This window comes from Rhinolophus sinicus, linkage group LG03, assembly GCF_036562045.2.
Source record: "Rhinolophus sinicus isolate RSC01 linkage group LG03, ASM3656204v1, whole genome shotgun sequence".
NCBI classification, from domain to species: Eukaryota; Metazoa; Chordata; class Mammalia; order Chiroptera; family Rhinolophidae; genus Rhinolophus; species Rhinolophus sinicus.
Window position 1 is genome coordinate 150,879,221 of NC_133753.1, and position 22,782 is coordinate 150,902,002.

Here is a 22,782-nt window from a genome sequence, read left to right on the forward strand (position 1 = left end):
TCACCATTAACCACACCTAACTATTAAGCATTTAAAATGTGGCTAGTATGACTAAAGAACTTAACTTTAAATTTTATTTAATTTTAATTAGTTGAAATAGCCATACATGACTGGGAAGTGTAGGAAGGCTCCATAGAAATCAACATAGTCAGGCATGTTTTGGGATATTTTTAAAGTTCAAGTATGGCAAATTAATACCACAAATTGTTTCTCTAATACCACGTGGTAAAATAACATCTAGAGCTCTAAATCATGGAGGTACCAAAGGAAAAATAAGCATATCCACCAGTTTAACCTATTATCTCTATCACACCACAGGATCTTAGGACATAGACTATAAGTTCCAACAATGAAAAGCACAGAAACCAAGCTATGGAATCTGAAAAGCTTTTGAAACGCTAGCAGAAGGAACTTATTTGGAGGCCACTTCTCAATACCACCTTATTGTTAAAAATAAACTATCAACCAGTCACAAAAACTATAGTGTACGTATAAATATGTGCATATACATGAATATGTGTGTGTATTATATATATGGCAAAAAATGTATACACATGATTTGTATTCATCTTTTGTTATTGGTATATATTGAGTATTACAATTTTAATACAGTTTTTTCCTTTCTTAAAATGTGTATACTTTTTTTGGCTATCTATATTTATTATATATATATGTATATAAAATAAATTTATATATATATTTATTAAAGGGGAGGCTTTTGCTTCCCAGATTAGTGCTGATGGACGAGAACTACTAAACAATCTAAACATTAACAAGCAGTAGGCTTAGAAAATAAACATTCTTAAATCCAAACTTATTACTTCTCATTTTGTCAGTTATTTTTCATCAGAAACAATCACAAGTCACTTTATGAATGTGATATGCTATGAAATAGAGTAAGTACTTTTAATTTTTAAAATTTATCTTTATCTTGACATGGAAATTAAGGTAGACTATTTAGGTAAGTATTGTCCCAATAGATCATCCATAAATACCACCTTGTTAAGAACGAAAAAGTTATCTGGAGAAGAGAAGGGACAATCTAAAATGACTAGAAATTATTCCCCATCATAATACTTAAGTATTTTGAAGAAAAAGCAAAAGTCCTTCTCTAACATACAAGTTACATGATCTCAAAACACTGGAAGAACTCGGGAAAGTCTAAGTACTATCCTCATACAAGGTATTATCATTTTACCGTGCAGTAGTTATAAACTGGAGAGCACAGACTACTTCATGTCATTCTCTGGACACCCTCTTGGATAGACTGTTCTAAACACTTTTCAACACCCCATCCAAAAATGATCTTAACAGAACTGTGTCTGTGAAACGAGTTCCTAATGGCTGATCACCTGAGAATGAGTCCATTCCAGCTGACTTGATTGAAATCACCTACTTAAATTTGTTTGCTGAGTTCCTAAGGACACAAGGCCCTGAGGTCATAGTAAGTGACCTCATAGGAGCTAAAAGACCTACCCAAAGCCCCCTTGGGCGCTACTGATTCACTTCCTCTGTTGATAAGTAAAGGGGAAATCCTATTTGAACAAAGATTGCTGAGCCTCAGTTCATGGACCACTTTAAATCACTGTGTGAGACCGTAAGATTCTAGTCCAATGAGATAGTGGGCATTCTCTTAGAGGTCATGAATTTGAACAAGCAGATGAGATAATTTACACAGAATGGTAACTACCAAATTTAAAAAGCAAAAATTCAAAGGAAGAAAACGAGGCTACCTGGTTAAAATAATGCTCCTTTATGGTTCTACTGGGAAAAATGCACTTTCCAGTAAGAAATCAACAGAACATCCAAGTCTGAGGAAATGCATTCAGCAGCTTTTCCATTAAATTCACCTTCCACTTGTCATTTTGCATTAGCTGCATACCTTATACACATTACAATTCAGAGGATTAGATCTGTGTGCATATGGCAGGGGTAGGGTGGGAAAATAATGTACTTGCAAGATGTCTACGGAAAATTCTCAGCTCTTTCAGATGATTCAATTACTTTATTGTACAATTTGTGCCTGTTCACAATGGTGTATTTTTTTAATTTAGCTTTTTAAGTAATTATATATACATATATCAAACTCAGTATTTGAAGAACTTTAAACAAAAATACCTCATTTTGACAGAAAAACAAAACAAACTAAATAATAGGCATTAAATATTCTGCATTAAATCCCCCAAATTCTAGAAAGGAAATATGATAAAGAATATATGAAATAACTGTTCTGGTTATGGCATACACCCTTCCCAAAATGCTTAAAAAAAAATAGAATGATGATATATCGCATGTAATAGCCATGTGACATATCCCATGGAGAATAACAGTACTGTAGTTACCTAGACAAATGCCATTCTAATTCAAAGAGATTTTTGCTTAAAAATGATATACACCTACAAAAGACCACGTTCTTTTAAAGTTATGCAAATGTTACTTGTTTTTCTTTTCTTGGTAAAAGGAAAGGCTCTATTAGATAGTCTGGGACAAAAATGGCCTCCCCCCCTTGTTAATCAATGTCAAGAATGAGAGTAAAACTACAATTGCTCAACACTGAGAACTAAGGCACCTTCACTTGCGCAAGCAGCACACAGCAAAATCACCAAAGCAGACGTGCAAGGTGGGGATTGTCAGAAAGAACTGGGAAAAAGTTAGCAAACATAGATGGGACATGATTCTTTGCTTTGCCAACCCAAAGAAGAGAGGAGTCCTACCCTTGGGTGGCATTAGCCAAAGCACCCAAACCATTGCTGGAGACTCAAAGTATGGAACTGGTGTCTAGGAGGAAGGCAGGAGGGCAGAGGACTGGGGAACTGAGCTTTGTAACAGGACATACACACCAGTGTTTTTTTTCCTTACCAGATGATGTTGAACATCTGCTCAAATTAGTGCTTCTCTCTTGGCTAACATCTGGCAAGAACCACTAGCTCCCAAGCCAACGTGTCAGGCAAGAGCTAAGTGGGCCATGTGTAAGCCATCTCATTGCAGGGATTCCAAAATGCTTCAGTAAAAGGAAATGCAAAGGAAGCAAAAAACTGTGGTTGCAAAAGAGGAAATTTAGGTTTGTACAAAATTTGAAAAGGACAAAAGAAAGTGTCCAGGGATTCATATAACAGTGATAGATCTACGGTACACAGCATCAACACGACGTCAAGACAACACACCTGGACCCTGTTTTCTATTTGGGGCCTAGAGTGAGACGATTTTTAACAGAATAACAAACTCAGCCTTGATGCTGGGCATAGTGCTCATAGGAAACAGTAAAAAGAGAAGAAAACTATGCAAATGCAATTAACTAACAAAGTCATATGTTTTAGCTCAAGAGTAATTTTATTATCCTGAAGTTACAGCATTCGAAGACCAGACCTAAGAGCTTACCAAAACATACTAGAACAAAACACCCTGCATTTGTGCGAGAAGTATCTGCCTACTCTATCAGCAAACTTAGAACAAGTAAGTTAGAAAAATAAGTCAAAGGTGGTGGTTAGAAGGGAGGTCAACAATATTCTCAATCTTAATCTGATGTTACTGACAAATCAAGAAACTCAGAGAAAGCCAAAAATGATGGTGCTGGTTTGCTTGTTTTGATGATGGAAACGACGGCTTGAAACTTGAATTTGGTAATTTATGCTACAGAAAAGCAGTGAATATACTGATGGTTGAAATAACACAGCTCCTCATTCTTCACTCTGTTTTTATAAGCGAGCGGCAAAGGATAAGGAAGCAAGCTGACATTTAGAAAGTATGTTTCAGGACATATCTTCTTGGGATTGTCCACTTCATGCGGGAAGCTCATAATTTCAAGAAACACAACAAATCACCATGACTTGTGATTATACAGCAACGATTACAATATGTTCCAATTTCTTTGTAGGGCAGGAACATGGGTTGTATGTCAGAAAATGCTCAAATGAAAGGTCAAAATAAAATTCAGTGCTTACAAAGCTGAGTTATCATGTAGAGTTGTCATCTCGGAAGAACCAAAGAACAATATGAGGACTTCTATTTATTTAATTTTTCCATGTATAAGGCATAATGTCACAGGAAGGTCATAGTGTCCTGCCACCTATGAGGAGTCAACCCAAGTTCCTGTTGGATGTGTTGTAAACAGAGAAGCCATTCTTCAGGCACCCTGCTCTGATCACACTCCTACTTATGTATTTTTTCTGTCCTTTCATGTCTTTTTATGTATGCTGTATAATATGTTGGCACAGTAGTAGAGGCATAACATTTATATATAGACAGATACATATTAGGGGAGTGTGCTCTCATAGGGCTCCGTGAGTCAAAATTTGCACTCCTAATCTAGAGAACTAAGTTGTCCAGACACCTTATTCTCCCTATATGAGAGGAAGAAAGTGTTCCATACTTACGTTCATTTTCTTCTTGAATTTGAATATTAACCATATCAATACAATTTTGAATTTCATTCCAGGTTAAGTTCTCTTGCCCTTGGGATAAGGTTTCCAGTTTAACGGAGAGTAGTTCATTTGCATAACTGTGGAAGGGAAAGAATCAGAGACATTCATTCTTTGTTCATGTTATGTATCTGAAACTTGACACATGAGGCCAAAGATAAACTTTGAGGTTAGACAAAGAGTAGAAACGCAACTAAAATTGTCTGGTGCAGCTCTGTCAACATACGACAAGCTCACTTATATTAATAGTGTTCATTTTCTAAAAATTCTTGATGTACAAATGCTATTTAATTTTCCAAAATCCAACCTCGTACCCAACTCAAGCCAAACAAAACAAAACAAACAAAAAAACTCAGAAGTTCTCAACTCTGTGAAATTGCTTTTTTTTTTGGTCCAGTTTTTAATTTTCCTCACGTTTGTGTGTCTTGGCTCTGAATTACCATGGCTCTCAACCCTTCCATAAAGGGTTCTTTTTATTATTCTTGTTCTTTCCAAAATCTGAGCTGTCAGAGACCTTTCTACTGGAACCCTAACATAGCTGAGTTGCCTTGAGATCCAATATGTCTACTGAGGAATCCAATAAAATGCAAACCCAGTTCTAGAAATCTTGCTGAATAACATACATCCTCACTGTATGTTTTCTTGAATATCCTAAAATTTCTCCTCACTTGCTCATTTCCCCTAAGGATTCTGATTGGCTACTCAAACACCTCTCTTCTGTGTCCCCTCACTGTCATAGCACTCTCCCACCTCATTCCTGACCCTTGACCCTCCTCACTCTGCATAGTCCTCTGGAAAATAAGAGTTTGGTCAACCATTCCAATTATTTTTCTTGTCTGGGAAAATTTTACTAAGGTATATCCATCTTGATATATTACTAAGAAACTTTCATTTCTCGATAATCAATTTCCTATTTAAAAATCATAGAACCAATGTTATAACCTTAAGCTATCATGAGCTATTCTAGCCCAAAGTAAAGGCATCCCACAGATAGTTTTGTTTGCTTCTGCATCACACCAGGGAAATAAAGACCCATCCGCTATGTGCATACTGATTCACTAGGCAGTTTGACTTCTGAATAGCACCTGTGGATTTGCTAACAGAGATTAAAAGAATTAACATCACATTGAGTCTAAAACTGTTTTCCTGTTGTGACAAATTTTCTTAAAGTTTTGCATGTCTCAAGGTGACACTGAAGTGTCTTCCATAGAAAGTAGCTTGAGAGAGAACTACATCTTTTAAAATAGGAAGTGTTGGTGGTGACTCGTTATCTGCAGCTAAATGAGGTGTCACCAAATGCAGGCCTGAAACTGGCTAACTGTGATGTGTCTGATTTTCACTTTACCAAGAGTTATGAACCTAAGAAACTATTCTGTGTCACTAGTAATATATAATAAATAATATTGACCACAATAACAATACGGATAAATGGCAACTTGCACTGATTATCATCCCTTATAGAAAGAACCAGTCTAGAAAAAAGTGCAAAATCCTTATGGGCATTTCACATGCTTAACGTCTAAATGATAACCCAATGGGAATAAAATGAGAAAGCTTAAGGATGAACACAGGAAAAAAACACAATTGCCCATCATTTCTTTAGAAATGAACAAACACTAGCCAAAGGGAACAGATTTTAGGGGTAACACAACAGAGTTCCACAGGCTTTTCCCTGAGTATTCGTGTCCAGTACCAAAGTATTCTGTAGTTCACCCACAAGGTCCATGTCCTTTTCCTCCCTGCCTCTCTCAGAGCTCTCTTCTGTGGACAGACTAGTAAGATTGTATTTCTAACAGATTTGGGAAGCTTTGAAAAGATTACAATTCCAATTTAGTTCAGCAAATGTTTATTAAGCACTTCCTGTGCACAAAACCTGTGGCCGGCACTACAGGGAATAGTAGGATGAAGAAGAAGCAGCTTTTACTTCAAGGAACTTTCAGTCTAGTGGATAAGAAGACAAAAACTCAAAAGGGCATAAAAGTGGAACACAGGAAAGGCCATAAAAATCGAGATCGTCCGTAAGAGTAGAAATGACGAGGTTCCGAGGAAGGAAACGTTAGTGGTAGGGTACCTCGTCCAGGACAGATACTAAACCAGGCACTTAATCCTCAAAACTGTTCTGCCGATGCAGAGTAGGTGTTTTTGTTTTCTCTGTTTTTGTGCTTTATAGATGAAGAGAAAAGGGCTTGGCTAGGAAGAGTCAAACTCAGATATTTTTGGCTCCAAGGATATGTTCCTCTAACCACATCATGCTAGTTTTCAGAAGAGATGACATTAGCAGGGACAAGGAGAAGCACGGAAAGAATTCACGGAAGTGTAATCTATAGCAGGCAGGACTTGGAAGCTCTAATACTGGGCCAGGCAGAGATGGGTGACAGGTACCGTGTTTCTGGTGGTGAGAGGAGCATGCATAGGAGCACACAGGCCAGAAAGAACACCGGGCGTTCGGATCGAGCTTGGCTGATGTGCAAAATACAAGGAGGGATATAGCTGAACTAAGGTCAGGACAACACGTTTATTTTACAGTGAGGAGTCTGTTCTTAATGCAGATGAGACCAGTGAACACTCAAATAGAGTAGTATTATAAACATAGCAACATTTGAGAACAATTAATGTGGGAACAACATATGCCTAGAACCAATGCCAACCCTACAGCACTTTTGTGAGAGTTAGATAAAAGTACTTTTCCAGGAAAACACGGTCCCAAGGATGGAAGCCATGGCAAACAGGTAGAGACTTTGTAAGAATTCATCAGAGTGGACCTGCCTAGCATTTTTGTGCTATGAAGAACGTGTACAACCATAGGGACTGGCCCAGACAGAGCAGTGTTTCTTAAACTTGAAAACCGGGTTAAAAAGCTGACACTGAAAGTGGAATGGTGAGGAAGGTCAGCAGTTGTCAATATAAGAACCAAAGGGGACCCTGAAACCTGATGTCAGTATTGTCATCCAGGTGATCCAGAAAGTGCTTAAATCAAGTTTTAAAAAGATTATTAAAAGAAACACAAATTTTAAAAGCTTCTTATACAGAATACCTGAACTCTGAAGCTGTATCTGTAGGCCCCAGGAGAAAACTACAGGGGTAAAAGTGGTTTTTAAACGGGGTGTGGGACCATTAATAGGTTATTTGTAAATTGGGATGGGGGAGGGAAACATTTTTGATAATCAAAATGGGTGATTTGGAGAGAGGGGGTACTGTCATTTATAGGGTGTGGCCAACGATGCTAAATCTATGGGACAGTCTTGACAATTCTCTCATCAAGATTTCCCATTAGTGCCCCAGTAGTGCTCCATTAGGCTTCCTAAAGGAGTGACCAGTCTGTCTTCCACTCTAGCACTAAGGGAGCAGTAAAGCCTTGTTAGGTAAGAATGAATGAGGATAGGAAAGATGTAGGAAGACCAATTTGAAGGTTATTACAGAAGCGAGGTTGAAAAGTCTCAATGAGGTGGGCACTGGGAAACGGAAACATTTTGCAGAGGTATAGTGCACACAGATTGGCTAATGTCAGGGAGAGAGGAGAGCAGGCTGTTCACAGCACGAGGGTGCCTGGCAGAGGGCAGAGGAAACTTAAGTTGACCTTGAGGTTTCTAAGCTTGGAGGAAAGGTGGTGTCATTAATAGAAGCAGTGAAGATAGAAATAAATTACTTGGAAAGAGACTCTGAGGTGTTATATGAACAAGGTGGACAAATTTATTTAGTATAAGAGCATCAGTTTCTCCATGAAGACTAAAAACGGGGAAAATTCACTGTCCTACTACTTTTGGGCCATTCTCTACATAGACAAGTGATTAAACACCGTTTTTTAAAAATTCTAAGTTAAAAAATTTTTTTCCTGTACAACTGCATGTGACCCAAGGGAATTCCCTAACCTACCTACTTGAGCAGCTCCAGCGTCAAGATCTGAAAAGAGCAGTTTTGTCAAGGTCTAAGCAGACACCTCCCCCTGGTGGTCACCAGAATCCAGGACAGAAAATCACTCGCTATATTTTTTTTTTCGTCTTACTGAATCTCTCACTGGGCTCCTTATTCAGGCCTCTAGATCTGCTATAGTGTTTTATAATACTATCGATTACACTATCTAGTACCATATTTCAGGAACAGGAAATAAAAGATACTAAACTGATTTTGTGTCCACCGCCATGATTCACTGTGATCTCAGGATTCCTTTGGTTTAACAATCAGAAGAATGGGGATTGGGGCCCAACTGCCCAGTTCTGGGTCCATAAATCCAGACTCAGTTTCCTTATCAGTAAAATAAGAGAACTGGACTGGATGACTATTAATGTTGCTTCCAACTTTTGTATATTCTGTCATCTCTAAAAGAAGCTCAAGGGAAAGCATGTTTTTAACAGTTCTTTTATTTTAAACCTATCAAATAATCTTTGCTAATGACAAAATCAGTCAGTAATTACCACAGAATAAGACTCTTAAAACAAAATAGACTAACTTTTCAGAAAATGAGCATGGCTATACGGACTCCTTCAGTAAGGAACAAATCCTTTATTTGTGAGATCTGCCAAACACACATTTATGCACTGAAAAGACGTTTGGAATATATTTACTTACCGTTCCGCATATGTCTCATCCAGATTGTTGAAGCCTATTGTTGGGCTTTTGAGTTGATTCTGCACAGACACAAGATCATTGCTTTCCAAGGCCTGGTTTAGTAAAGCAACAGCAGACAGCATTTCCACCGCAATCAAGAGCTCCTCGTGGACCAAGTAGTTCTGTTAGAAAACACACAGCAATATAAATTCCCCAAACAACACACCTCCTGGATGTGATGGGGGTTTAGAATGCACATTTCAGGTATTTAGAATGCACATTTCAAAGAACAATGAAAAGTCAAAGATTTTGAGAACCCAGGAGAAAAAGGGCTCATTGGCCAACTGTTTTTCATGGACTTTAAAGAATAGGAAAATGACTTCTGAGTTTTTCTTAGGTGGTGACTTTGGGAAATGAGTTAATTACAACCAACATTTATGATTCCACAAACATCTGCATTCCCATAGCTGATTCCTACTCCCAGCTATATTGAGTGCTTACAAACTCAGGCTTTCCAAATAATTCAGCCAAGGATTAGATAAGGTTGTCCCTGTCCGAGAGTGCAAGGTAAGATTTTAGCACAGCTAATAATTTTGAGTTTGAATTGAGAGTAAGCAAAAGAGGGAAGAATTTCACCTGAAAGTTATAACCCCAGAAAAGTAAATCAAAGTCTGCAAACCAAGAATATTGATTCTAGTTCCAAAAATATAAGCCTAAGTCACATTTTTTATATTGGGTGGAAATTTTAAAATGTACTCTTAAGGTCTAACTATTTGAAGAAATGTAAGGTAAATCTTTAGGTAAAGCAAATAAGAATCTCCAGATTTATATGGTTTATAAATCTGGATTTGGCTTATTTAAAAAATACACCTTAGATTTCAGAACACCTTCCCCTTTCAAAGCTCTCGTCCATTTAATCATTTTATACTGACTTGGTGCAACTCCAAAAGGTTTATTTCTTCTATCATATTGAAGAACCACAGAAGAAGTATGAAAATGAAATAAAATAAAGCTGACATCTATCTTTTTATATTTATATGTATTTAACATTTATAGTGTAATATTTATATTAAAATACATTATAGCTTTCTGGATCTCCACAGAAATCTTATAGCAAACTGATTTTAGAGTAACAAAGCATAATTTTACCTTCCAAACCAAATGGGAGGAAAGAGTTACTATAGGGAACATAGAAGTAAATTTTATCCACACATCTTACATTAACTACAAGTTTAACACATAGGGAAAGTATAAAATTCCAAGTAAAGGACAAAATGGAATCATTTGAGATTCACCTCCTTTACCCCTTCCAGTGAACTGTCACAAGTATCTACAGTGGTATACAGTAAGAGGATAAGGGAGTATAAAGAAGAAATGGGTCTGGGCAACTACTGGTTGACGGTTGCCCTGTTGCAGATGAATAACTATGCTAGAGTTCAAGTAGCCTTGGGCCCTAAAGCTATAGAAGTGGAAGAAAACATTAATGAGAGAACATAAAGCCAATTTAAGAAAAAAGCCTACTTTTCTCTTATTGCAAAACACAGAGGTTGCCAAGAAAATATACACACATTTTAAGAAAGGAAAACTGCATTGAAATTATAATAATATGTATTGATAAAAAAAGATGAATACAAGTCATGTTTGACTACTGCAATTATAAGAGGTGCTCAAAGAGGTTATCATCAGCATCCAGACACTTCTGATTACAGCGAACTACTGCTCGAGCAACGTTGACCAAAGTGTCCACTTGTATACATTTTTTTGGCACCCCCAGTAGTATCCTTTTATTTAGAAAACAGGAACTCTTTTCTTTCTTTTTCTTGGTATAAGACTTTATATTTTTTTCATGCAAATGCAGACATGTTAGTGCATGTAAAGTTAGTTGCGGGAGATGTTTGTTTATAAAAATTTCCTCATACTATACATATTAGATTTTTTTCACCTACATTGTGAATACCTGTTTGTTCAAATAAATGCAAATTTGTTTGCATTCTTTTTTCAAACGTTATTGGCAAGTATTTCTGCTATCTACTGTTAAAATAGTCCTGGCTACTGCCGAATGGTATGCCATTGAAAAAAGAAAAAAAAAAAAATAGTCCTGGCAAGTAAACAGGAGCATCTCGAAAACAGGAAATCTTGATAAGCAAGAATAAGAAAGCAAATCCTACTATGCAGTCCTTTAGTGTATATCCTATTATTTATTTTTAATTCATGCAAACATTTACAGAGGTTTTGTTTTTTTAACTGATTTTATTATTTTATTACAAATAAACAAGATAACATTATACATGTTAACCTAATTTTTTCCACTTAATAATAGTGTGAGCAATGTTTTTAGGTAAATACATATGTGGTTTGTTTCTTGCTTCTCGGTATTAGGCAATGCTGTGAAACATCTTGTGGTTACAACTTTCTGATTCATATTCGTTTCCTAGCAACATTACTGTCAGGATAATGGGTAATAGCCTTTGATACACATGACCAAGGTCACCCTCCAGAAAGGCTATACCACTTCCACTCCCCTCAGCTGTGTAGGAGATGCCGGCTGCCCCAAATTTATACCTATACTAGGTTGGATCTCTCAATTCTCTACCAATCTGATATCTACAAGTAATCGTATTTCGTTTTCATATAATTTACTTACTTCTGATTGAATTTGAACATATTTTTGTGTTTCTCATTAGGTATATTAGATAGTTTGTGAATTGCCTGTTCATGCTTCCCCTCCTCCCATTTTTTTTGGTGGATCAGTGCTGTTTCTGATTTTTAAGATCCAGTGTCCTTCTATGTTTCATTGGAACTTTAATTTAAAAAACTTTCTTATGTTTAACCTTTTACGAGGTGTGATCAAACAAAACGGTGAATGTTTAAATAAAAAAAAAATTATTACAGTAAAAGACACATTGCCATTAATCCCCCTCAAAATACTCCCCCTCGCTTTGAACACACTTATTCCATTGTTCTTGCCACTTTCTGAAGCAGTTCTGCAAGTCCACTTTCGTGAGTGTCTTTACTTGCGCTGATGCCCTGAATCATTTTGACTTTGGGGAAGAGCCAGAAGTCACACGGTGCCAGTTCCGGTGAATAAGGTCACACCGTAATGTTACTGACAGAAATTGCCGTATACCAGAATCGATGTGTGATATGGAACATTGTCATGATGGAGGATGATTTATGGCACACTTTAAAACACACCTTCTCTGAACCATAGCTCACACCCGACTGATTGCACTAAACAGGTTGAAACTTGTCACACACTGTTACTAAGGTTTGATGTGCCACTTCCCGTATTGAAGATCCGTGTTTCTGATGGATGGCACTCGGCAGCAGCCTTCACCGTATTATTTGATCATACCTTATATATTGGAAATTTATTCTGATGTGTGTAGTGAGGTAATGTTTTCTTCCCAAGTGGTGAAACACTTGTAAGGATTTCATTCCTTTCCCCACCTTTTTGAAACACTAGCACTCTCATATATTAAATTCTTGGCTCTCTTCTAGTACTTTGCATTCTGTTCTATTGTTTGGCTTAATATGTAGTACATATGTTCTTAATTACTGTACCCTTATGTGAATATTACTGTTTAATACTATTAGTATATTAAGGAGCATAAATTTATAAAAATCAAGGCCATGGTGCTATTGATTTTGCTTCCAGATTCTAGAAATGCTGATTCAGAGCTTATTTTTCCTATGTCAAAAAACATATTTAAAAAAACATCGCATATAGCTAAAAAATTATCCAAAATTAAAAATAGAATCAGAGAATAAGAACCACCTGTTTCCAATGTGTCTGCGTTTCCTAACTATGCTCTTAGATTCTTTATGTAGATTAAAAGCAGGAGTTAAAGAGGAAGGTGGCCATGGAATTGGTACAGGGAGGCCAATGAGATGGGAGCTTGGTACAAGTTAAAAGCGCTGCATCCCATTTCACATCCTAAACAGCTTTCCTCATGGCTCGGACTCAGATTTAACATCTAACTCCAGAAGTGCAGTCTCCTCTGACTTACCGTGGTGTTCTGTTTCTGGAGGTTGAAAAGTTCATTCTGATACATTGCAGCAGCAAAGGGGTACACAGCAGGCAGCTGGGCCTCTGGTTTCTTCAGTGCAAGCACTGTACTCTCGGGGTTGCCTTCTCGAATGACAGCATTGATGTGGTCCACTGCAGCCAGCCCTGAGGATGTGGGGGTCACATTCCATCAGGATGTCCACTTTTCCCACTGCAACCTGACCCAACCAGCCCACCTGTCCAAGGATTAAACCTAAGTAGTCACTCTCCATGAACCCTGAAAAGCTGCAGGTGGAGGGTAGGCAAAGACTTGAAAATGGTAGTTCAGTCCTCGGAAGTCAGTCCATTCCTTGGAGGAAATCCCTGAAAGAACCTCAGCACTGGTGGAGCTGGAGTTATGAGATCATTACTGCCTAGCATGATTTCCTCACAAAATCCTTCCTTTCAGGACTAGTTCTGGTCCCACCTTTTCCATGAAGCTCTCACACTGTTCCAGTCCCTGAGGATTTCACACGTTGGGCATCCACACAATATTTGGGGCTGGGCCATAGAGATCCCAAAAGCATTGCTCATTAAAGCTCCTGTGTGTTAGTATTGCCTTCCCGAGGAGACTGAAGCTATGTGAAGCCTTGCCCTACTGCTGTATTCTCCCTCTGAAACAGCACCATGGAAAACCCAGAATTAGCATTTGGACACACTGCTACTTAACATTGATGGTATTAGTTCTCAGAACATTCTCCTTCAACATTGTGATCTATGAATTGTGATTCTTAAAAAAAATAATTCAGATACGTTTTTAAAAATGTGACAGCCAAAAGTCATATGATTGAATAGTTTGTGCTAGTATCGGTTAACTTAAAAAAATAAATCCCTGATCACAGAAATGCCTTGGTTGACATTATCTGACCCAGCCATAAGCTCTGCGATGTCTCTACCAGCCGCACTGTTCGTATTACAAAGACCTGAATTTTAGTGACCAAACTGAAGGTGCTTGAAACAGTAGATTCAGCATAGTTTTCAAAAAACAAATGGAACTGCTGACCAAATGGAAGAATGAGTGATGAACTCTGCCATCAGGCCACAGCAAACTGGACATTTACTCTATAAAGAAGGCTTCAGGGTAGTAGAAACAACACAGACCCATAGATTTCTAGAGCATTTCAAAGGTTAGTCTGTCTTCCTAATATATGACTAGACTGCAGCTAAGATTATTCTAACCCTTTTTAACAGATGACAATTTATCTTCTCTAACTACATTTGCAAGGAGCTACCCTCCATAACCTTTCACTAAGAGGCATCATTCAGTAGCAGGAAATACAAGGGATGCAATCTTTCATGCCACACTCTTAGAAAATGTACACTTATTCTAAGAGATCCTAAAAACCCAAACACTTTTTTCTATTCTTAGAATTAATATGACAAACGAAAGAATTCCAGAGAGGAAGGTACATGATTGTGGTGTTTGCTGTTAAGTTATTCAAGGCCTTTCAGCTGTGTCTCTGATTACTTTGGACAGGATCTTGCTTCACCTTTGAAAACTCTGTTATATGACTTTGCACAACTGGATGGTAAAATATTACCAGAAAATCACATTCTTAAAACCCTCTTAATGCACCATTTCTTCTAAAAATAAAATAAAATAACCTTACCCGCTCTTTTATACTCTGAATTTAACAAAATTTCCAGCCCTGACTTTAACAGAATACGTCATTCAATGAATGGAATGCGCTTGCCAAACCCAAAAGTTAAGTAATTGTAGTTCAAACAAAGCTGAAGGATCTCACAACAGAGCTGGTGACATTACCATCGAAGCTGTCACTTATGCCACTACTATGGCTGCTATGAATATAGACACTTTAACATTTTAATACAATAACCTATATGGCTGGGGAAAAGTTTGTCAGGTAGCTATATTTACATATTTTAAAGGGTACACAATTGTCTCATTGTTATGTCACTGACTAAAATATGTGTTAGAAGGTTTTTTTCAAGACTACTTTTAGTTCTACTGGACCATAAAGTTTCAGATGGGGAGAAATCAAAACTTCAGAATAATTATGTTCTACAACTTTAAAGCCATCAACCATTGCAATGTCATTCATAATTTCAGCTGGTTATGCATTAATGCAAATCATCTCATGTTTTTTACTTAAAAATGGGAAAAAAAGTATAGCCAATTTGGCATTAAATTTGTCATGGAGTAAACTGTAACAGTATAAAACAGTCACATAAGGCATTTTATTTAACATTAAAAAGGAATCTGTTTTAGTGGTTGTCATGCCGGGCGGCCTGCAGGGTTCTCAGCTCTCGCTCCCCACACAAGAATGCAGGATGTGGCTAGGCCAAAAAGGAACACCCACAGAGCCATAGGTAGGGGAGTCATACCACTATAGTCTCACTGGAGGCTGGATTCACACGATATGCTACCTGCTGTCCGCTTTTCTGCCAATCGACCGACTCCCCTCTCCAGCGCAGCCGTGGCAGTTATATCAGTGGCCAATTGGCTAACCAGCTACAGCTGACGGCCAACTAGCCACAGCCTATGGTCATCTACTACCCGAGCCAGCACCTTTCCACGTGAGGCCGAGAGCCTGAAAACTGCTCTCTGGGGCTCTGTCCCCACAGTGGTTATAAACATTTCAAAAATAAAGGATGGCAAAAGTTTACAGAACCATTTCCTCACAAAGCTTATGGATCTCAGATGTTTTGCTGGCAATGTTAATTTCTTCCTGTAACTCATTTCTGTGAAGCATAATGAAATTCTCAGCTTTCAAATAGAGCAGAAAGAGAAACTTGAAATTGTGCTTCATGTAGCATAACCAACATGTTCAAAATTTAATAAGGATAAAAGAATAGGAATATGCATCCCAAAATATTAAGGTGTTCCCTTAAAAAATTTTACCTGAGAGCTCTCAGCAGCTGTGTGTGTGAGGTAAATTCTCAAAGCTACTCAGTTGTTAAGTCCTAGATATTTACATCAATGTTATCTGGGCCTCAGATCTGAAGGCCTTACATCTGAAGCCTTTAGGATGTGTCTCTACCATCAACATAGGAACAAACTTTTGGGTAACAACTATAGGTGTGCATTTCGTTGAAGGTGTTCAGAGCAAAAAAAGAACATTCAAAGCTCATATATGACATTAAATTAAAGGCAAGGTTTAGGACAGTTGAAATTAGTGGATACTCCAAATTTAAATTTGGCAGATGGTGCATATGCTTGATTAAATAGGCTAAATGGTCTTTCATGTATTCATTTTTGAGATTATACATATGTATATATATATATATATATATATATATATATATATATATATATATATGGGTTATTGAGGTTGACTTTGGAGAAATAAATGTCAATCAGAATTCCTAACTGCCTCAAGTAAAACAAATTTTATCAGAGAAGGGAAAAAGACTAATAAAGAGATTAAGGCATCTAAACTTGCATATGCTTATTTTAATGACCTGAGTTTTCTATTCTTTATAGTCACACAACGGAACTGGATACCAAGAAAAATTACACTGTGCAACTCCATAGAGTCTCAGGGATATGGATTTAAACCTGTCACCATGCGATTTCATTGGCCTGTCAAGTCTCATTCACTTGCACTGAAGCTACACAAACTGTAAGAAAACAATTCTTACAAACTGTAGACTAGTGACTGGGAAGTAACAAAGAGCAGAACCGTCAATGATACCTTTTACAATTCCAATGAAATGCCATCATATAATCACGAGCAAGGAATGACAATCTTTAAGTCAGAATATTTTACTAAATAACTGTCAGTATTAGCCCAATAGGGGGTAAGTTCAAAATATGACATACACTGTACCCGTGATGAAACAGGAAGGTACAGTCAAACTAGCTCCAAGACAACTTGGGATATCTTGCATAGATTGGGGGCAGATCACCAAAAAAGCTCCGTGGAGACTCTTAGGTGATGTGCAATGATTAAGAGCAACATTGACAGTTAGTGTTTTTTTCATCATAGAAGGCAGTTTTACAAGGATACGAGTTGAGAGTTTTGCAGAGACTCTGACAAGAAAAATTTATATCTTGTAGAAGTATCCATTTCCTTCATACAGTCTATTACTTACTATTGACTTTATTGATCGTGCCTTGGATTTCTGCTTGTGTCAGCAGTTCTTCATATGCATCTCTTTCTTCTTCTGAAATACAGTTATTCTGCAAAACAAAGTTTTCACTAATTCCTGAGGTTAAATGTTCCCAAAGCTCAATATTCAAAAGCAAAAATGCAAAGAGTGATAAGAACCATTTGCTAATATTCATTTGAACTCAATAGAAGCATTTAAGAAGGCTGCTTTATGCAGGGCACTAGGGTTAGATATGCCCAGCGAGGATTACAAAGATAAACAACAGACCCAGTGAATTTCTGAAAAAGCCTGATTGTCTAATGTGGAAAACATTAGGTTGGACCCCTTGATTTTTGCCGCTTTTAAAATATAAAAACCAGTTGAATATTGGCAATTTCATTTGATTCAGTCTAATAAAATCAAGGACACAAATAATGACTATACTTTGTAGAACAGAATAGCATCTATAGAAGTACACACTCAGTTGGAAAATTTAAAAATGAGATGACAATTGAGGAAGTTCTGGAGGAACAGAGTAATGTTGAAGGAAGAAGGGAGCACGATATAGACAGCGAGATTTGGTCACAAAGGTCGGAAAGCTTGGCAAGTCAGGCTACAGAACGGAGTGTATATCCAGGGCTAGCCAAAAAAAAAATGAGGTAGGCTGGGTATCCTGGAGGCCTTTTCAGGCCAAGCAAAGGACCTTACTTAATTTAGTAGGCAGTACGGAATCAGGGCATGTTTCTGGTGGGATGACATCAGATCTGTAGTTAAAGATTAATTTTGCAACCTCTAGCTCTGAGAGGGGTTGGCTTGGAGAATGCTAGGAAGCAGGGAGACGCGTGAGGAAGGTGCTGCAGGAGTTCTGAGGTAAGGTCAGGAGGGGCAGGGCTGAAGCAAGACTGATGAGACGGGAAGGTAGGTGGATGAATGTAAGCCCAGCAAGAAAAGGTAACAGAGTACAGTGATGGATAGGGGATAGGGGACATAATAAGAATTCTGAAACAATGTGGAAGTCATTCCAAAGGGAAGTTAGCAAGGAACATACGTGCAAGAGGTCAGGGTAGAGATGAACACCCACCCGATGGGGTGGATGGCAAGACCTGTGCTACAAGGGAAGTTATCTGGAGGAACATTAGAGGGGCCTGATATCAAGCTGGCAGCTGATTTCTTCAACAAGTGTATGAGCTTAATTGAGAAAGAACAGAGACAGACCTGGAAGAATCCCCATGTTTAGAGGAAGGAGGAAGAAGAGACACTAAGAGATGCAGAGGAGAACCAGGGCAGCAAAGAAGCACATAAGTTAAAGGAGTAGATAATCTCAAGGTAGGTGGGCTAGGTGGAGCAGGCGGGCTGGGTGGAGCAAGCGTGCCGGATGCTGGTGGGAGCCACCAGCGGAGGAAAGGTGGTACGATAAAGTGGTCACATTGTAATGGAGCTGAAGCTGACATGACAAGAGCTTACAAAGAGGAAAGTTGGCAAGGAAGTGGAAGATCTGAATGTAGACGAAGTCTCCATAACACAAGACGAGCAGGAAGTGGGCAGTGGGAAGTTGTTAGGCTCAGGAGCAGGCTGCTTAGCTGGGGAGGAAAAGCTCTTTCTCAAATACGAAGATAAATATTGGAAAGAGTAGGTTCAAAAACATCCTCTCTAAACTTCACCACACTGAATTATTAACCTCTACTAATAAATCCAAAGGTAACTCGGCCAATACAAGGTCTGCTGGTGATGCCTAATGAGGGAAGATCTTTAGCTGCTACTTCCATACCTTCCAGGTAAGTAATACATTTATGGCATGACCTTCAAACCATGGAACTTACAACATTCATCATAAAAGGAAAATTAATTTCCTTACATAGTGCATGGTCTTCTTTCACCCTTACCTTTCACCCAAACCAACTGCCTATGGCTAGAGAGACCACAGCCAGTTGATTTAAAAATAACACTTTTAACATTAAGGCTTTTTCAAACCACCTACTCCTCACCATGTCTGTTACTGAGAATCTAATTAAATACCTTCAGTCTTGCATTTTCCTCTTTTCCCTTTTTGGCTTCCCAGAGTTCCTTCTGATATTCCTGTGCAAGGTTTTCGGCCACTAAAGTTAAAACTGCATTTGGGTTTCTTAGAGTTATAATGGTCTGCTCTGCTATTCCTTTTTCAATAGCTTCATTAATGGCTATAACTGCAGCGTGCACTGAGAAGAGACAAAAAAAAAAAAAAGATTTTTATTAGCAAAAGACAACATGCCTCATCGCTGCATAAACTTAAGCAGTGTTACTTTCTTCTTTGGCTCCCAGTAAGCATGACAAAAGAGACCTCTGACACATCACAGAGCACGCCTCTGACAACCTCTCCACATGCCCATCTATACTGGTCCTGTCTCGGCATCTGTTACATAATCCCTATTCATTTAATCCCTATTCATTTAATCCCTATTTATTCAACCTGCGCTGAATGGCTAACATGCACCGAGCATTTTTGTCAACCACCTGGATGTTGGAAAGGTAACACAAACACTTTTAAAGTACCAGGATGTTTCCAAGAGATGCCTGCAAGTTAACTTGAAACACTAAAAGGCAATGCAGCAACATACCTTACCACTAAAATCTAAGGATCTAGAAAGCAGAGAAATATTTTGGAGAATGAAGATATTTCTGGATCATCTTAATTCACTTTGCACAAACAGGTGTTTAAAGTCACTTAAATTTACCCTCTACGATACATATCATAAAAGCTTTCAGAGGGGGCTTAAATTATCTTCTAAATATTCTGTTTCTTGTAACCAGAATCAACAAATAAAGTATAGGTAAGCCTCATGTCAATGGCATGTTCGGATTTTACATAGACTTACGTGCAGCTTCATCCACGGACAGTTCATTAGCTAGAATGCCACCTATTTTGCTGAAAGATGGCATCTGTATTCCATATTTCTCAAGTTCCTTTCTCATATTACTGATTTCCTCCTCTGAAAGAGAACAACAACCAATCAAAGAAAACCACAGAGATGGAGACAGAATGAGTATATTTACTCATAAGGCAGAAATGTCTTAATCCTAGGGTCCCCTCCCCAGATATGCAGGGTTTATTTTTCGGATTAAAGCAAACAAAAAGTGCCATGCCATTATTGAAAAAAGAAAGAAAAGAAAGAAATGTCTTCATCAAGAAGGTGGGGCATTTCTAAACAAGAACTTTAGGAAGAAGCCAGCATCAGTTTCTCATTTCATAAATGTGGGGAAAAGGAAAGCTGGTTGAGTACAAACAAAATAATAAGTTTTCTCCTCTGATCAATACAGAGGAAAAAAGGGAATAAAAAATACTGAGATGAAAAAAACGTATCGGTCCATTTCCTTAGTAACTACATTATAAAAATTATAATAATACCTGTGAAATCTACTTTGCCCAACAAATCCTGGATCTGAGGTGCTATTCCTAGTTTGAAGAGATACAGACTGAAAGAAAAAACATACAATTATCAGACACTTTATCATGATAAATCTTAGAGTTAAAAATTGCTTAGATCTGAAGGACTTTTTCAGTTGAGAAAAACCTAAGAGATTATTTCATCTAATCCATTCATTTTGTAGAGGAGGAAACTCAGTCCTGAGGTAACAGAATCCCTGGTGGGACCGGGACTAAAACCCCAGTCTGTCTCAAAGACTGGTGTTGTGTAGCACATGGCACTTCTGTAGTCAACTAACTCTCTACCATCCATGTGGAGGATGAATAAGAAGTACAACTAATACAAAACAGCTAATAATGCAATAAGCATTTCCTTGGATATTCCTCACGTGAGTCTTATTTTGTTGAAAGTACAGGTCAAATTATTATATTTTCCTTTTCAATATTCTTCCAAGTACCATCCACTCTTTGAGGAAATATTTGTTTTACATATTCTGAACCAATAAATACAGTGGCAAGACTATTGAAGGACAGGGTGATGTTAAAGATAAAGCATGATGTGAGCATTACAACTAAGTGGAAGATGGAGAGTAAGTTGTATATTTCTCTAAAAATCCCTTAGAAGTAATGATGGCACCCACTAACTTACCCATAACCTGACAAAAGGAGCTGAGAGCTGGCATCTACATCTACATTCTATGAAAGATTAAAATAAATGGTTATGTGGCTTTTCCCACTTAATTAGTGAGCCATAGTTTCTGTTCCATATTTATCCTAACCTCCCCAACCCATAAGGTTAATTCTACAGACCAACTAAAAAAATTCCGTACTCACTTTATTATTAATTTTGATAGGTTTATAATTTATGAAATTTTAATTAGAAATTAGAAAATACACAATAACATACATGGGAAAATGAACTGAGAATGATTTTGATGGCTTGAAATATTTCAAAATTATCACTTGTGATGCACATGTGAGATGGATCTATGCAGTTTATAAAATACATAAAATTTCAATAAAGGAGTTCAAGATCAAGCCTTCTTAATGGTATTAAATAAACTCTTAAATGTTTGACTAATCAATGTAAATGGCATGCATTGAAATGAACATTCTTTGATAATTCAAAACAATTATTTAGAAAAGTAATAAAACAAAGTTATTAATTAATGATTCCTGATTTAAAAAATATTACATTGAAAATCACCACCCAGAGTTAAACACTAAATATTTTTATATAAGTCCTTTAAAAGTTATTTCTGGAAGTATCTATTCAATAATCTCATACAGTATTCTATGATATATGAACATATTGTAATTTACTTAACCAATTGCTGAGCATTTAGATCGTTACTAAATATTCAGCATGGCAGTGAATATTATATAGAGAGAATACATCTTTATGCATATATCTTATTTGTTACGATAAATTCCTGAAAAAGTCCTGCCAGACTGAAATGGTATACATACAATCAAAGCTTTCAATACACAGTTAAATTGTGTTCTTAAAAAGAGATTATACTCATTTAAGCTTTGTGAGTAAAAGGTTAAGAAAACTGGTTTCCCTTTTGTGAGAGAACCCCACCTTTAGTTAACTTTCTAGCTCTGTTTCCCTAGGAACCTGACAAAGGTATAATAACAATAGTATTACTAAGCAATCATTGCTTAGGAGAAAAATAACCCCTGATTGATAAACTGCATCCTGACTTGAAGGCTTTACAAATATCTAATAGGCACAGTATTTTTAGGTGTTCCTCAGTTCACTGACTCTTATAACTGGCATACTCCTCGCAGGGAACTGGGAAGCCATGCTATGGAGCAGTTACAATGGATACTGGCTGAGGCTCGAAGCCAGGGAGGCTCTTGCACCCATCAATATGAGTCTCACTCCTTAGCACCCAAGGTGTCACCTGAGGTAGTAAAGAGAACAGCTTCCAGATGGCTGAGTGACAATGATGTTGAGTGCCATGAAGGCCCCAATGAAGAGCAAATATGTGAAGCTGTCCTAGCAGTAGGCTGGGTTTCCTGGCTATGTCTATCCTTCTGGGCAACTGGTGCCAAAAGCAGCTTATGGAGGCTGTCAGAGTCCAAATGTTTAGCTGAACCTAAGAACGGCTGATGGGCATGGCCCCCACTCTACCACCAATACATGAGAATGACATTTTCTTTGTCTCCTTATCACTACAGGACACTATCAATGAAAACCTTGCCCAACTGATGGCCACAAATGTTATTTAAATCTCCATTTCCTTTGGTTAGTTGTGAGGGTAAACATTTTTCATGCACATATTGGCCATTTCCATTTCTTCCAGGAAAAG

General features: G+C 37.6%; 1 protein-coding gene and 1 non-coding gene across 3 annotated transcripts in view; both read right to left on the reverse strand.

Moving 5' to 3' along the window:
* The window catches only part of IQGAP2 (IQ motif containing GTPase activating protein 2), a 267,396-nt gene that overhangs the window by 89,009 nt on the left and 155,605 nt on the right, over positions 1–22,782 (reverse strand). For both annotated transcript variants that reach the window (XM_074328812.1, XM_019728145.2), the window contains exons 6-12: positions 20,447–20,514; positions 19,917–20,030; positions 19,081–19,259; positions 17,068–17,155; positions 12,974–13,137; positions 8,985–9,145; positions 4,374–4,498 (exon numbers count right to left, since the gene is read on the reverse strand). In XM_074328812.1, coding sequence (XP_074184913.1) covers positions 4,374–4,498; positions 8,985–9,145; positions 12,974–13,137; positions 17,068–17,155; positions 19,081–19,259; positions 19,917–20,030; positions 20,447–20,514 — 899 coding nt within the window. The remainder of the gene's footprint in view (positions 1–4,373; positions 4,499–8,984; positions 9,146–12,973; positions 13,138–17,067; positions 17,156–19,080; positions 19,260–19,916; positions 20,031–20,446; positions 20,515–22,782) is intronic.
* LOC141570931 (small nucleolar RNA SNORA11) lies at positions 4,022–4,150 on the reverse strand. The gene has a single exon (XR_012495373.1). It is a non-coding gene; the product is annotated as a small nucleolar RNA SNORA11 (small nucleolar RNA).